Here is a 15,479-nt window from a genome sequence, read left to right as displayed (position 1 = left end):
TTTTTTTTTCATTTTATTAATAATTTTTTAAATGGCTTTTTTTTTTTTTATTTTGCCAAATATAAACTACTACTGCTGAGTATAAACTAAAACAAGATGCGAGCAAGGACATTTGTTTCCCTCGTCCATAATGCTTTGAATTGCCCTGTTTTTTTTTACTGGATGACACATTTTAATTAGACAAACAAATTGTTGGCTCATTTTTCCAAGTCCACAGAGCTTTAAACGATACAGTTATAAATTATAGCCTTACACCTTAATGACTCCGGCTTAAAGCGTAAACAAAGCCTTTTAAGCAGAGCTGTGGAGCCGCAATCCCACGCCTTCAGTTTGCTGCGGCGGCCTCTTAAGCCTCTTTAATTCTGAGAGGCGTTTTCAACTCTTTTTCCTTCTGCTTCGTCATCTTATATTTCATTTTTATTTTTTTATTTTTTTTGCATCTCCACGAGCCTCGACAATGACATTCTCCATCTGTGGAGGCGCGACAGCAGTTTGGGGAAATAAATAAATAAATAAATAAACCACGCGCGGCAACAGATTCTCGCCGAGATGTCGGTATTGATTGAGGATTATAATTTCAGAGCCTCGTGTTGCTGGCGGAGGTCTCGCCTTTCAAATCAGCATTGAGCGGTAAACACGCTGAATGATTTACTGGACGCAGCGAGAGCAATGGAAGTGCACGTCTGCGTGTGAGGGAGCTGCATGTGGTGTGTGTGTGTGTGTGTGTGTGTGCGTGTGTGTGTGTGTGTGTGTGTGTGTGTGTCTGCGCGTGTGTGTGGGGGGCTATTGGATGTTTTTCGTGACTGGAAAAAAACGCACATACTGAAAAATTCCATTGGTAAAGTATGTATTTTGCAGCAAAGTGCAAATTTTTGTTATCTCTACTTTCTTACGAGGACGTGTTCCGCGCGCACGGCGACCACGTGGCTCCGCTGGTCACGGTCCAAAATATCGGACCTCGAACACGTGCGGCGGGCGGGTTATTAAAAACGCTGCCGTTTTTCCCCGGGGGTAAGTGAGCGTCGCTCGTCTCGGCGGCAAATAAAAACAAATCTCCCCTCCCGGGAAAGTCTGCGCCCTGACTTTCCGCATCGATCGGAGGCGATCTCCCCCCCGTCTCCATCGCATGGGTTAAACCCCCCCCCCCTCCTGCGACGCCCACGCTACGGTGGCCGCGCTGACACAAACGGCAGCCGAAAGTTTCCCGCCCGCCGCCCCGGAACCCAATCAGGCGAGACGATCGCGCGTCGAGTCTCCCGCCCGTCCGACGCCGTACGGGATCAGCCCGGGGGAGGGACGGCCCCCCCGGACGGCGCCATGTTCACGCCTCGCGTCGCTGAATAACCGACCGTCTAACGGGAGGTGACATGTTTTAGATAAGAACAAATGGGGTCTCGCACCTTTTTCCCTTCCATCCTTGGCCCCCATCACTGGGCGCTTGAAGTGCTAAGGGGTTATTTCCAATCGCTACCCGTGTGTCTTTGTATGGGAGCGGCGAAAAAGGTTAATCAATTCAGCAGCGTAAGCCAGCGCCGACCGCACAGTGCGCGCGGCAACAGTTAGCAGGGGCACGGGCCTCGGCGCCGCATGCTGATGAAGGAGAGCGCAGGAGGAGAGTGCCGCTGCCCCCTGTGGATGCAGGTGGGGCACTGCACCCGCTGCATGATGGAAAAGCCACGCAGGCTCGATGTGGAGTCTCATTTCACAAAATGTGGGGATGATACATCGCCGGCGCTATTAATGAGCGGGATTTACCCCAGATGACCTCCTTTGCCGCCGAAAGGATTCATCGACGGCGGGAACCAAGAGACCGAGAGCGCCACCGCACCGGGGAACTCTTAAGTTCTTTGAGGTTTTTATTAAACCCGTGCAAATGTTTTCGTTTTTTTTATTAGTTTTTTTTTGTTCAACTCATATCGTCGCTTGTGTGGATGCGCCGCCGAGGTGGTGTTTCGCTAGGATTAGAGAACAGCCGACGTGTGAACACTGCTGCATTGTGAGATGACATTCCACCCTCTGCTTAGTAATCCTGGCACCGAGCAGCACATGCAAACACGACAGCCGCCGGAGAGAAAACAGAGAGGAAATGAAGAGGGAACGGAGGGAGAGAACGGGGAAAGTGCACGGGAATAAAACAGTGTTTCAATTTCACGTCGGACTATTTGACATGTGCGTGCTCGTGCTTGTGTGTGTGTGTGTGTGTGTGTGTGTGTGTGTGTGTGTGTGCACGCGTGTCTTCCTGTGAGACTTAATGTGCATGAATGCACTCGTACACGTGTCTGCCTGAGGGAGGGGGGAAGGGACCAAAAAAAAAAGAATATATAGAGCGAGAGACGCTGAGGAACCGGGGCTTCGCTCCTGTGTACTCATGTCTGGGAGTGGGCGTGGCATCTCGACAACTTGACAGAGCGCGGCGGTGGCAGGGACCTGAACCGGCGACCGGGGAGCGTCCCCCAGACACAGCCTTTACTTCTCCGCCCATCCCCCGCCCCCTTCCCCCTCCAGGGCTGCCTCGCGGCCCCGCAACCCGGCGGGCGCTACAGTACATCAGGTGGAAAATCCAAATTGATTGAAATAATATTCCGGCGGTGTACACTGTGCTTATGATCACGGCCATGATTAAAAACAATGATTGTAATTCATTCTCAGCGAAGCGAGCGCAGCGGAGCACGCCGCGGCGTTATTGTCGGATTGGCCACCGATAGGGCTCAGCCATGCGCGATGCAGCGCAAACTCGGCCGGAGACGTATCATTGCGGCGCGTCCCGTGCGACCCTGTCATTTATCTTCCCGGTTTGGCGTGCGGTTCGGCATCCGGAGTCACGGGTCGCTGGCTTTGTTTTTACTCGCTAGTTATTAAGTCGGCGAGAAAGGACGCCCTGTGTCTCTCTCTCTCGCTCTCTCTCCGCTCCGGGTCACGGGATTGTCAGGGGGAGACCGACACCAAGGGCGAGGGAAAGGGGGAGCTTATGGGGTGGCTGCGCCGTCCGTTATTCAGGGGCCCGGAGAGCGGCCCCCGACTGACAACCTGCCCGCCGCGCCCAGGACGCCCGTCAGACCTGAGCGCCCGGGGCGGTTTCACTGGGGCGGACGACTTTTCAAGCCGTCACCAACTGTGGAAAACTTGGAACCCAACACCCATGCTGGTGCTCACAGGTATTCATTAGCCTGCACCACCAGCGGCGAAAGGTCCGGCTCATTTTTGAGACTTGTTTTTTTGACGAGCTGAGGAGCGGGGAGGACTTCCTGAACGATGCACGAGAGGCTCTGAGGCCCCGGGGCTGTTCGGGCCTCACAAATCGATGTCGGGACTCGAGTCGAGACCAAGCGCGTGCGTGTGGCCGCAGTTACCGAGTCGCGGCCAAAACGGACAAACGACTCATTCGCCGGTGACTCGGGACTCCCGAGCCGTTTGAAAGATGAAGTTCCGCTACAAAGGGACGGCTTCGCGAGCCCCCGCCGCTCGCGGCTCCGAGCGGCGGGCGCACACGTTCCCACGCAAACGCCAAGACCAAAGACGCGCGTCCTTGACTTAAACACGTTCCCCCAGTTCCGTCGAACGGTTTTTCGGCTTTTGTTTCCGAGAGACGGAGGCTTGGTTTTCCATCGCCCCCCTCGTCTGTCCTCCCACGTCGCTCGCCCACTTGACATTTTATTTGATCTGATGACCGCTCTCCTCGACCGGCCGAGCGGAAGCGGCCGGAAAAAAAGCACATGAAAGCCTTGATGGGACGGCGCCTCATAAATATTGCACGGCGCAAACATGTTGGCCAATTTACACTTTTCACTTTTGTCTGACAGCTCCATCAACAGGCGATTTTGCGAATCCGCACATATGAATAAAATATTAGGACGCGTCATTTTTTTCAATATTTTTTGGAAAAGTTTTTCTCGACATCTAATGCACAGCGTGGGGCGGTCGGACTACACAGAAGCCACTGGCAGCCCTCACACAACTTTGATTTCAGCTGCTCCAGCGTACAACGGCGCATATTATTCCAAGGGAGACAGTAGCGCTCGCCTGTTTTTTTTTTTCTTCTTCTTTTAACAAAGCTATATATAAACTTCAAAGCAACAGGGAACAACACATAATATCATGGAAATAAAATGCAGAGATCCCTCTCAGGACTCGCGCAGCCTGCCGCAGAATGTTTAAAAATTAAACGTGCTTGTCGCAGCTTTTACAAAGTGTCTGACAAATTAGTTGTAGCAATTGTGAGAACATGAAAAGTCTCCGAAAATCAATGCTTTTAATAATGCGGGGACGCGCCGCGGATGCAGCGTTTGATGTTTGTCGCCGGTGAGCGTCGAGTCGGCTTGACAGCCAGGAGAACTGTGTAATAAGCGCGGCAACAACTCCGACACCTTGTATCCCGGTGACATGTGTACTGATCCAAAAAGGGCAAAAGCTGACACGATCTCGCCAACATGACTCGCCCTGTCACTCGCACAAAGGGAGAGCGCGAGGAGTAACGTTTTGTTTTTCTCCCTTTTGAAGCAGCCTGTTTAAGCGGAAGAACATTTTGAAGAAACATTTAGCAACGCACCCCGGTAGCTCCAGTAAAGTGTTATCGTGGTGGAGAGTAGTATCAACACAACTTATTACGGCACGGCGCTAACGCTGCTTTCATCAGCTGGAACGGCGTGTGCACTCGGCGTTCCGTGAGACAAATTATGCTTTGGGAGAGGAGGGAGCGCGGCCAGGCCTGCGTTGTGATTAATGCACACGTAGGTGTGATGAGACTAACCCAGTTTGCGTCCTTTGCGGCTGAATAAAGTTACGGCTGAGGCCGGTGAGCCCAAGCGCAAGGCACAGAGGCGGCCGTGGAGGCCAGTAACGACTGGAATTTATTGAAGGGATCGACGGGGGTGAGAGGATGGCGAGCACGGAGGCCCTTCTGTGGCCCTCCATCGTGCCAGAGAGTCACTGTCCAGGCGCCACTGTGGCAGGGGGTCCGATAACCGTTTTTATTGTAGCCTGTGGGCAAGGTGGAACAAGCCCGGAGCAGGTGGACAGCATGTCATGACACGGGCTCCTCTCCTGTGTGTGTGGGGGTGGGGGTTTTACCTGTTGCTCCTTGATTGGTCTAAAGGGCAACAGGCGTACAGCCACCCTGATCCTGGAGCCCACATCACCTAGACCCAAGGCAGGTGTGGCTGCTCAAACCGCACCACCCCCACACCACACAAACAAAGAATGAAAGAAACAAACAAACAAACAAAGAAAACAAACAAACAAGCAAACAAACAAAGATTGAAAGTGAAAGTCTGTGTTTTGCTTTTTTGTATCAGACCTCCAACTCTCTCTGCAGATGTTTGCGTCATTAAGTCCGTGCCGTAGAGGGACATGCCGTGGGTTTTCAGATTGTGAATGAAGCCGCTGATTGGGGCCTGGAGGAGGTCTTCCATGCCCAGGTGTGTCAGGCTCATTCTCACCACTTGAGTACAAATCCGGGCGCGAGGTTCGTACGTTTGACTCACCTCGGTATTTTGTCACGGCCTTGACGGCTGTGCCGAGGCCGGGCCGAGCAGCGAGCAGCAAGCAACAACCGCCACTATATAAAGCATCACAAGCAGCATTTAAGTACAACACGGCTTGTTGCACCCATGAGGCCTTTGTATTTATTGAGTGAGCAGTGCAGCTTAGCATTTTTTACAGCACATTCACCTTTGCGCGTGTGTGTGTGTGTGTGTGTGTGTGTGCGTGTGTGTGTGTGTGTGCATGTGTGTGTGTGCGTGTGTGTGCGTGTCTGTATGTGTGTCTGTGTGTGTGTGTCTGTATGTGTGTGTGTGTATGTGTGTGTGTGTGTGTGTACGTGTGTGTGCATGTGCGTGTGTGCGTGTGTGTGTGTGTGAGTGTCTGTATGTGTGTCTGTATGTGTGTCTGTGTGTGTGTGTCTGTATGTGTGTCTGTATGTGTGTGTGTGTCTGTATGTGTGTATGTGTGTGTGTGTGTGCGTGCATGTGCATGTGCGTGTGTGTGTGTGTGTGTGTGTGTGTGTGTGTGTGTGTGTGTGTGTGTGTGTGTGTGTGTGTGTGTGCATATGCAGCCAGGCAGCGTGAGCCCAGCCCCAGGACTCTGGGAAGCAGTAGTTTTATTGAGGATCTATTTTCTCCCACACCCTCTGTGCTCCGACCCAGAGCAAGCCGGCTCTAATTTCCCTGGAGTGAGCTGCGCTTCTTCTGATATTCTCCAGCAAAGTTTATCTCCCCCGGAAGAAGAAGTGGTCAGAAATCAAGACGTGTCGGCTCGGCTGATCACCCGGGGGGGGGGTGGGTGGGTGGCCCGGGAGGCAGAGCGGGCCGCGGCACAATCGATAGCCGGCCTTAGCTTTGGTCCGCGGTGCGTGGTGTTTGCCCGTCATCGACAGGAAGACGGAACACCGCCTTCCCGCCGGAGAAACACACTTTATTTACACGATCCGACTGCATCCCCGAGTTCAAACAAACGCTGGAAGGCAGGCAGGCCTCTTGTTTCTGCCATTTTGGGTGGTGAGTCTGCAGAAACGCGGGACAGCTGTGTGAGAAACAGCTGCGGTGGTGGTTGCGGTCGGGACATACGCTGTATTCTGGTAAACGTATCGTCCCTCCGTCCTTCCCCCCGGTGTCGATGCTCTTGAGCATTTCTTTTCACCGCATTGATCTCCGCGTCCCGGGCGTTGCAAACTCGCAGCAAAACGATTTCCTCTGCAGCGACCTCCCGCGTGACCTCCATTTTCGCGAAAGGATGGCGCCAGAACCCGGTGTCGCAGAAGCGGCGCGAGCAAGCGGCGCAGAGCAGAAACAGCCGTTTAACATCAGCGTCAATCACATTCCTAAACGAAAACTCATGTGTTTGGTTTCTATTTTTGGTCTATTCCTTGGGTTTCTCCCGGCATTCCCCCGGCGGTTGAATGGGTTTATGGACACAGTTGGGGTTCAATCGCGTTGGAAATCTTTCGGACTTTACTCTGTGTAAACTGTGTGTTATTTGCTTTTCTCGTGTTGTAATCCTAACTTAGTGATGATGGTGAACGGCGTGCTGCCGTTAGTCTGAATGTGATTCCAGGTGTGAGTGGAGTTCAGTTGGCTTATTCTGGACAGTGTGGAAAAAGATTACAGAAATCTGGGGTTTTGTGAAAAATAAGGTTTATTTGCTTAAAACAATTTATGCAGTTCAATATATATATATATATACAATTACAATACAATTATACAATTAAAAAACAATACAATTTATATATATATAAATTGTATTGTATTTATATATATATAGTTATGTGTAATCACACAAGATAAATAATACAATAAATAAGTAAATAAATAATGCTCGTATCAAAATCATATCGATTCCAAAAAGTGATTCAAGACATTCAAGAGACAGAAGTGTTGTCATGTTCTCCTCATTACAAAGTTTCCAATTCATCCTCATCATCTCCTCCCTGTTCGTCTCCCACCACGTTGCCCTGCAGTTCCTCTCCTCCGCTCCCCTTCCTCCTACTCTGTCGTTTCTGATCCCCTCTCCTCCTCCTCCTCCTCCTCCTCCTCCTCCTCCGGTGGGAGAGCGAAACGAAAGCTCAGCTTTCAACATTCTGCTCGCCATGTGATGTGTGGGAGTCCGTTCCAGTGCACTTTCCCCGCCAGGCCTCCGTGGCCTCCCGCCCTCCTCTACTACTTTCACTCTCTCTTCTTGCTCTTGTTCACGCAGATCTTCTTCTGGCTCTCATCTCTGTGTATCCTGCCATGTGGGGGAGGAGCGGAGAAAAATAATTGGGATTAGCCCAACGGGGATTTACTAATAGGAAACATATGCAAGATTGTGCAACAGGTCACATGTTAAAAACCAGAAGAGAGAGGGACTCTGAATATTCAAGGGCGACGGTGTCGTGCACGACCATTTGAAAGCCAGAGGTTTTTCAACGTTTTTGACTTCCAGAACTTGAGCCCCTCACTTGGGGTTTGTGACGCTCAATCTGACAAAACGTTTAGCACCTCAGATCGGTGTGATTCAGATCCGGGACTCTCAATCGGTCTCATTGATTTTATTTTTTTTGCCCTGGCAGTAGTGGTGGTGACGGCTTTCCCGTCCAAGGTGTCGACCTGCAGCCTACCTGTCCCAGCACTTGAGGAAGGCCTTGGCCAGCTTCCCTTCAGGGCTCAGACAGGCCAGGGTGGTGCCGCCCGCGCCGGGATTCGCCACGGTGACTCTGGGGGGAGAACCACACACACAAAATATGGTCAAAAGATATAGAGGATAGCTCGCACTAGGTCACTGACCCCCATTTCATCATATTTAGTCTCTTTTTCATGTAAGACATGATTCAGTGTGGTCATTATTGTACATTCTCTCACGTCTTGGAAATTAAATTAAGTTGAATTTGAACTGTTAATCATTTTGCACATCATTTTGAACCCCTCGTAGGAGCCCCGCGGCGGGTCCTCGGACCTCACGTTGCGAACCGCTGATCCGATACGTGATGTCATGGCAAACAGAAAGAATGTTGTTGTTTTTTTGCGGATATAACAACATGAGAATATGACTCACATTAATTCGGCGTGATCGCAGCCCGGTCCCCTCTCACTGACGTTGAAATCCACGATGGTGTCTCTGATGAACTTGGAGGTGGTGTCACACCGACACCCCATCCCAGGAACAAACGTAGCTGCAGGGGGAGGATGGAGGCAGAGCCACGACGTGTTAGCAACACTGTACCTTCCTGGAAGCGCACTTGTGCTTCAGTAATAATGTGTTGCAATGTCGCCACTGAAGCTGTGCTTGGGCAGACGTCTACTAACTAACACCAGTGCTTTTGTATTCATGCTAATAATTAGTATGCTATTATTCTACTATTGATGCATTCTAAATTGTGCATTTAGTATTATGAAGGTATTTGTTATACTTTTTATGTATGCACAAGAAATACACTAAAAATGTGTGACATTGCAACCACTGAAGTTGTACTTTGTGTGTTGAAGTATATGTCAACTCACTTTAATACAACTACTTCAAGTATATAATATTCTATGATTGATACATTCTCAATAAGAATACAATAAATAAAATAAAATAAATCTAAATAAAATATTTGTAGTTTTAGTATTCTTTTATGAATGCAACAGGAATATTATGAACTTTTAAACCGCTTGAGTTGTACTTGGTGTGTTAGAAGTTTGACTATAGATGAGCTTCAACGCATAAAAAGATAAACTTTTGGTTGCTTTTGGCAGTACAGATGCAGAAGTGTGCCTCTGCATCTGCGCTGCTGCATCTTTACCATGCACCGTAAAACACCCTGAAGAAGCCTCCCGGGGCTGAAACATCTGTTCATCCATTCCCTCGCCTTGAAGAAACCAGGCATGACTTGAACTGGGTTTTGTGAATGCAGACCTCCTCATGCGCAGCGCTACCAGGTAAAGCCGGACCCGACTCACCTGTGTGCAGCTGTGCGCAGACGGCGACCCAAAGCACCAGGAGCAGAGTGCAGTGTTTTGCGGCGAGCGGCATCTTCACGCTTTGGTGCTTTAAAGGCGTCGAGTTGAAAGGCCAGACGGAGAGAGGAGTCGGAGAGAAGTCGGAGAGGAGCCGTAGAGGAGCCAGACAGGAGTCGGAGAGGACTCTGAGAGGTCTCAGAGCTGCTGAAGCCACCAGTTCCTCTTGTTTCAAAGAGAAAAAGAGAGAAGGGAAGAGTGTCGACCTGTGGCATCCGTTCCCTCCTTTTATAGCCGGCAGCGCGTGGGTTTTCCCAGACCCCCATGGCTTTTCCCGGCAGTCTCAAAAGAAGCTTGGCTGAAAGCTCCACCCACCGGAGGAAAATCCAGGAATGCGCTCCGGACGGGGTGGGCGGGGACTTCAGGAAAAGCCAAGAATTCCCCATAAGATGATGTAATATATTGAACCCCAGCCAGGGTGACTGTACCATTGACTGTACAGTGGATAATATGATCTAGTGCCTTCTAAGAGTTATTACTTCTCAATGTAAACATCTTAAATTAAACAGTGTGTTTTGGAACGGTTCTGGAACCGAACAGTAACTCCTGAATGGATCAGTTATGTAGAAATAAGGCACAGGTTGACCTTTCTGGAATGATTTGTCAGCGTAGCATGGACTGTTCTGTTGAATGTGTGGTCATTAGGGTTAATGATAAACTTCACCATAGCACGGAGAGAGAGAAACTAAATGTACTGTCTCAAGAGGAAGAATGACAGGCCAAAATGGCAAGAGAGTGAAAAAAAAAAACTGATTAGAAATAATTAAAGCTGCAAGCAGCGATGACCGGGTCCTCAAAGTGCACATGTCGGCTTGGAGGAGTCGGCGAAAGTACGGAGCATGAAAATGACCAAAAAAGCGACCAAAAAGTCACGTAAACAGTGCCTTTTTTTCGAACATTCAAATTCAGGGCTCTGCGACTCCCCACATGGTGTGACGAAAACAAAGTATTTTAATAACTTTTAATCGTGAAGGCGTCTTGTAGACAGTCGTCAAGTTCAAAGTGGATGCGAGAAATCGTCTAAAGATTAAAGCTGAAAGAGCTTTACACATGCATTACGTGCAGCTACACACACACACACACAACCACACACACACCCACACACACACACACCCACACACACACACACACACACACAGATGGAGGCCGTGAATCTTATCTTTTATGCATTTTTCCCATGGAGGCTCGTCCTTCCTCCGGGGGGCAGGCCAGGAGCGCTGGGCAGATCACAGTACAGCGCCCGGGGACCAACTCCAACGCTTGTGAGACGATGTTTCTTGTGCATGTTTTTTAGTGATTTCGATCATGGCGGGAATGTTTTGTTTTTTTAAGTCTAGTGATGTTATATGCGTTCTGCGTTTCGTGAGTTTTCGTGGAAAAAAAGTGAATAGGTTTGATTTTTTTCCTTTTTTTTCTAGGGGGCGTAGGCCGTTTTGACACGCCCATACAGAGGACCATAGGATTTGAAATCCGGCCGGGACTGCCGAGTGTGCAAAGTTTTGTGATTTTTTTCGAGTTTCTTAAGGCCCCCAAAGTCACCTAAACACACTGTTTTTTCGAACATGAAGTTCAACGCGTTGCCATCTTCTTTCTTTCAATCTTTTAATAACTTTTAATCGTGAAGTTGTCTTGCAGACACTCGCCAAGTTTGAGGTCGATCGGATAAATGGCCTCGGAGGACTTTGGCGAATGTACAAAGCATGTAAATGAGTGGAAAGCGACTAAAATTACACCATTAATCCAATATCGCCCACTTCCTGTTGGGTTTAGGAAATTACAGCAATACACATTTTTCAAAGTCTCGTTATGTTTCATAAGTGTACCGAATTTCAAGAATTTTCATGGTAAAAAGTGAATAGGTTTGATTTTTTTGCATATTAAAGAGGGTGTGGTCGTCCATTTTGCCACGCCCGTGCACGGGCCCCGTATAATATGGACGGGGGGGACCGGGACTAACGTGTGTGCAAAGTTTTGTGAGCTTTCCAGTTTCGTAAGGCCCCCAAAAAGCCGACGCAATTTGGCTGAAGAAGAAGAATAAACAGAGCAATAACAAGAGGATACATATCCTACGTTCTGTAGATGAGGACCCTAATTAAATAATAATAATGACAAAAAACAATAGATAAATGGACGGGTGGACAGATAAGTAAATATCATCATCATTCCATAGTATAGTGCAACACATGTTACACCATAGAAACACGTTTTTAATTGAGGGCATTAAGGAGGTTCTTTCAGTGGAATCGAAACCCTGTTTTCCCGGCAGCTGTGAGTGTGCAGTAAATCCAGCGCTTCCAGAGAATCAGCTCTGACTAAAGCAGCAAACAAAGGAAATTCGTCAAACATGTAGAAATGAAAAGTGTGTGAGAGTGAACGGCGCCTGGCGTCCGTGCACCTCGCCTCGGACATTTCAAACCTCTCTCCCTTTCCAAATTTAACATACGTTATATTGACAGACGAGGCTGTGCCAACTTGTGCCGCCCGTCGCCTAAAATAAAGAATTGTCGTTATTGGAGAAATATAAAGTGACGCTTCCTTATTTTATGGATATTTTAAGGGATGTTTTTCATGAAAAAAAAAAAAATGTCCTTATCATGTGTCCGGGCGTCCATTTTCCAAGGAGCAGCACCATTGAGAGCGTATCTCCCCTCCTATTGGCTGTCTCCCGGGGCCCAGCGCTGCTCATTTGCATAATGTTGAAACCTGCTCAACTTTCAACTTTAAGTGTGTTAGAAGTTGTACTGAAGATGTACTCAAATACTGAAAAAATAAAATCGTCATGTATTGTTAGATACTTTTTTACCAAAATAACTACTATATATACTTTAAACAAGTGTACTAAAGTACAGCTAGAGTTAACTTTGTGTTCAAATATACTTTTTATAAGTACATTACATTAGAGCATATTAACGACTAGTATACGAAATCAGTACTTTAAAGTAGAGTAGAAAAGTAAAAGTAAATAAGTAGTACCAAAATTAATACATTTTTTTATCCTAAAAATATGATTACACTGTGGAAAAATATATATTTATTTTGTTTTCCACTTGTGGGGAGTACTATATTCATCTGTATACTGTATGTACAGTATACTCCTCTGATTTGAACATCATGCAGATTCATTCCACAGTGGAATCTCACCTCAAGCCGCTTCTTTGCCACTTTTGGAGAAATGCCCGACGCGGCCGACGGCATCGTTCATTTTTAATGACGCGTCGCCATTCCGCCCCTGGCCCTGCCACGCCCGCACCGAGCGGACCCCCCTCGCTAAAACATGGAGGCTGTAATTTAACAGAAATAAAACTGTGTTGTTTTTTTTCTCCCGCTACGCAGCCACGTTGATAGAAAGCACCGTCTCCGGCGTCAACTTTATTTGACAAGTATTTCATGGTGAAACAGGGCAGGGCTTTTCAGAATCACCTGGATGCCCCTGTCTCCAGACGAAACGTTCCCCCTGTCGCTCTGCAGCTGTATTATATATTTAAAGGCCGCCTCCCGACAGTTCTCTGGGACATTACGACCAAACACAAAATGAAATCTATTTGATGTTCCTCTGCAGGTTTATGTTCTTGTGGAGGAGAGCAGCTCACACCATCTTCAGAGGGGTTTCTGGACATTTTTTTGCATCGTGTGTCGCTCCGGTTTCCGATATATGACGATAGATTACGATGAATCATGATTTTTTTTTTTTTATATATATTCCTGTCATGCCGGTGCCGGTAAATCACCGTTTACAACTCTGAAATTATGTGTTTTTTTTGGAATCCGTGAAGGGCTCTGACGCCGCACTTCTGTTTATTTCTTCAGAGCCGCTCGTTCTGCTCGGGTAAACATACGACCGGGGCCCTTGTTCTCGGGAGCTGCACCACACCGAAACCAAAACACCACAACACCACAACACCGTGACCGGGCTCCAGAGCGCCGGTCGTGGCCCCCTTGGGAGAAACCAGATGGAGGCAATCATCGCGCAGAGACAGGAGCAGGGAAGTCTTGAGAGGCACCGTCACATCAACAAACACCACCTCCACTGTACACCCCTCCGCTCTGCAGGATGCTCTGCAGGATGTTTTTATCTGGAAGAACAAAATGTCTGCTCGCGGGACGGCATCGGCCAGGACATCGCAGACACAGCATTGCACAAAATATAACTAAATATCTCCCTATGAAATATAAGTAAGGGGGCCGCCGAGCACCTCCATGTCCATGGAGCCCTTTTTATCAGGCGCTGTTGTTGTTGCTGTTTTTGTTTTTGTTTTTGTTGTTGCTGTTGTTTCGGCATGAATGGATACCAAGATTTCTGTATAAACAGCTGTATTATACATGGATTAACAGAGGGGCCCCCGACCCGACAGGCCCCTGAGCGTTTCTCCCAGGGAGACACGCTTTATCTTTCCAAATCCGAATAAATAATTAATAATTAATATATTCAATTGTCAACTTTGGATAAAACAGAATAATATCAGCCCAAATAATAGCCATATTTAGGCAGGGGCCGCTGTGTGTTTTTAGCAGGAAAAGAGGACGATAGCTGCTTTCCCGACTTTATTCTTATCAATCACGGCAGGAGAACAACGTGGCAACGCTAACGTGCTTGAATGCGTCGAGGATTCCAGATTAAATGACTTTATTGAGAGACAAAGGAGGAGAAGGAGTCCTGAGCACCAGCAGGAGGCGCACGGCTCTTACTACAGGGCAAGATGTGAATATTCATGAGGCGCGCGCTCTGAACGCGTCCTGATTGGGCGAGTCCAAACGAGCCCTCGCCGGTGGGGCAGTGCGGGAAGCTCACGTCGCCGGCGGAGTTATTATGGGCTGCTAAAATTCAACAGGTTATGCCGGGGATGGCATTTTTAAAACGTAGTTCCATGTGCCCTCTGCACGGGCCTGATCCAGGCACAGCAGGAGGTGTTAAATCACATTTGGCTGAAGGTGCTTAGCATTTCATAAATCCTCCTTCTCCTCCACCCGCCGGCCTCCGTCATGTCCTCATCGCACCTTTTATTTGTTGTGCCAATCGCCCCCGACTCGGCGCGCGTCCCACTGTCTTTCTTCCCGTCTTTCTCTCCGCACTTGGAAGCGTCTGAAGCAGCTCTTACGGTGCACGTCCCTAAGCCACAGGACGTGGATCTTGTTTGGAGCCGCGGCCCCAGGATGAGCCATTAATCCAGACCGCTCCCCTCACGAGGATAATCCGTTTAGCCACAGCTTTTGACCCCCACCCCCCCCCCGCTCTCCGACACCACGCTGCATCTCCGCTCACGCCAGCCCCGTGAACATGGACTGAGAGAACAGCCAGTCCAGGGGATTGGAGGCGAATCGCACCGATGTCACGCAGGTGAATTCGTCGGCCACCGTGGGGAATTCGTCGGCCACCGTGGGGGACACGTCGGACGGGGCGACGGGGGCCCAGGGGTCGCGGGGGATCAAGGAGGGACGGCGCGCCGGGCGCGCCGGGCCGTCGCCGGAAGACCAGCGGGTCACCCAGCGCCTGTGGGACCTGAGGGGCCCCTGGCGCGGGTAGGGGGCCGGGTGGGACAGCTCTCTGATGGAGTCGGCGTACTCCTCCATGGTGTGGGTGAGGCACTCGCAGCCCCCGTCCTCCCCCGTCGCCTCCGGCATCTCGTTGATGGTGGGCAGCCTGTTCACGGCGCAGAGCAGGAGCCTGGGCCTCATCCCGGCGCCGTCGACACTGCCGCGGGAGCGCAAAGGAACGCCGCGGCGCTTCTCTCCGTTTGGAAACACTCCCTGGTGCACGGAAAAGACGGATAAAGGCAGAGAGATTTTTTAACAAACACAAATCAAGGCCCTTCAGGCGATGGAAGAGCTAACAGAGTCGAATTGCGCGGTTAACACCAACAATGGCCCTCCGGTGGATCCTTTCACGCCACGCCGCGGGTGCCATCCTTTCCACCACGAGTTGAATATTGAAATCAATCACCGTTATTTGCGATGGCTCGGTCATTGATTACAGCTAAATACCATCTCACCTGCTGCGTGAACTTCCTCCGCGAG

The 15,479-nt window shown here is 49.4% G+C and overlaps 1 protein-coding gene across 1 annotated transcript; it reads right to left on the bottom strand.

Moving 5' to 3' along the window:
* Positions 1-7,155: 7,155 nt before the first annotated feature.
* On the bottom strand, positions 7,156-9,646 carry LOC307229506 (uncharacterized protein). The gene is made up of 4 exons (XM_079999505.1): positions 9,411-9,646; positions 8,524-8,641; positions 8,090-8,185; positions 7,156-7,716 (listed from the first exon to the last, which is right to left on the bottom strand). The coding sequence occupies exons 1-4, from the start codon at positions 9,481-9,483 to the stop codon at positions 7,656-7,658; spliced, it is 348 nt and encodes a 115-aa protein (XP_079855631.1). The 5' UTR covers positions 9,484-9,646; the 3' UTR covers positions 7,156-7,655.
* Positions 9,647-15,479: the final 5,833 nt, after the last annotated feature.

The sequence above is a fragment of the Zeus faber genome, assembly GCF_960531495.2.
Source record: "Zeus faber genome assembly, chromosome: 4".
In the NCBI taxonomy this organism is placed as follows: domain Eukaryota; kingdom Metazoa; phylum Chordata; class Actinopteri; order Zeiformes; family Zeidae; genus Zeus; species Zeus faber.
The sequence above is the reverse complement of the archived record's forward strand: the minus strand, read 5'-3'. Positions and strand labels throughout refer to the sequence as shown.

What these genes read in the sequence shown, in the direction of transcription:
- LOC307229506 (XM_079999505.1), bottom strand. Translation starts at nt 9,483, where the DNA reads ATGCCGCTCGCCGCAAAACACTGCACTCTGCTCCTGGTGCTTTGGGTC. An exon ending in CTGCGCACAGCTGCACACAG is followed by an intron (nt 8,642 to 9,410) that starts GTGAGTCGGGTC and finishes CTCCCCCTGCAG; the next exon opens with CTACGTTTGTTCCTGGGATG. An exon ending in TTCCTCAAGTGCTGGGACAG is followed by an intron (nt 7,717 to 8,089) that starts GTAGGCTGCAGG and finishes CCCACATGGCAG; the next exon opens with GATACACAGAGATGAGAGCC.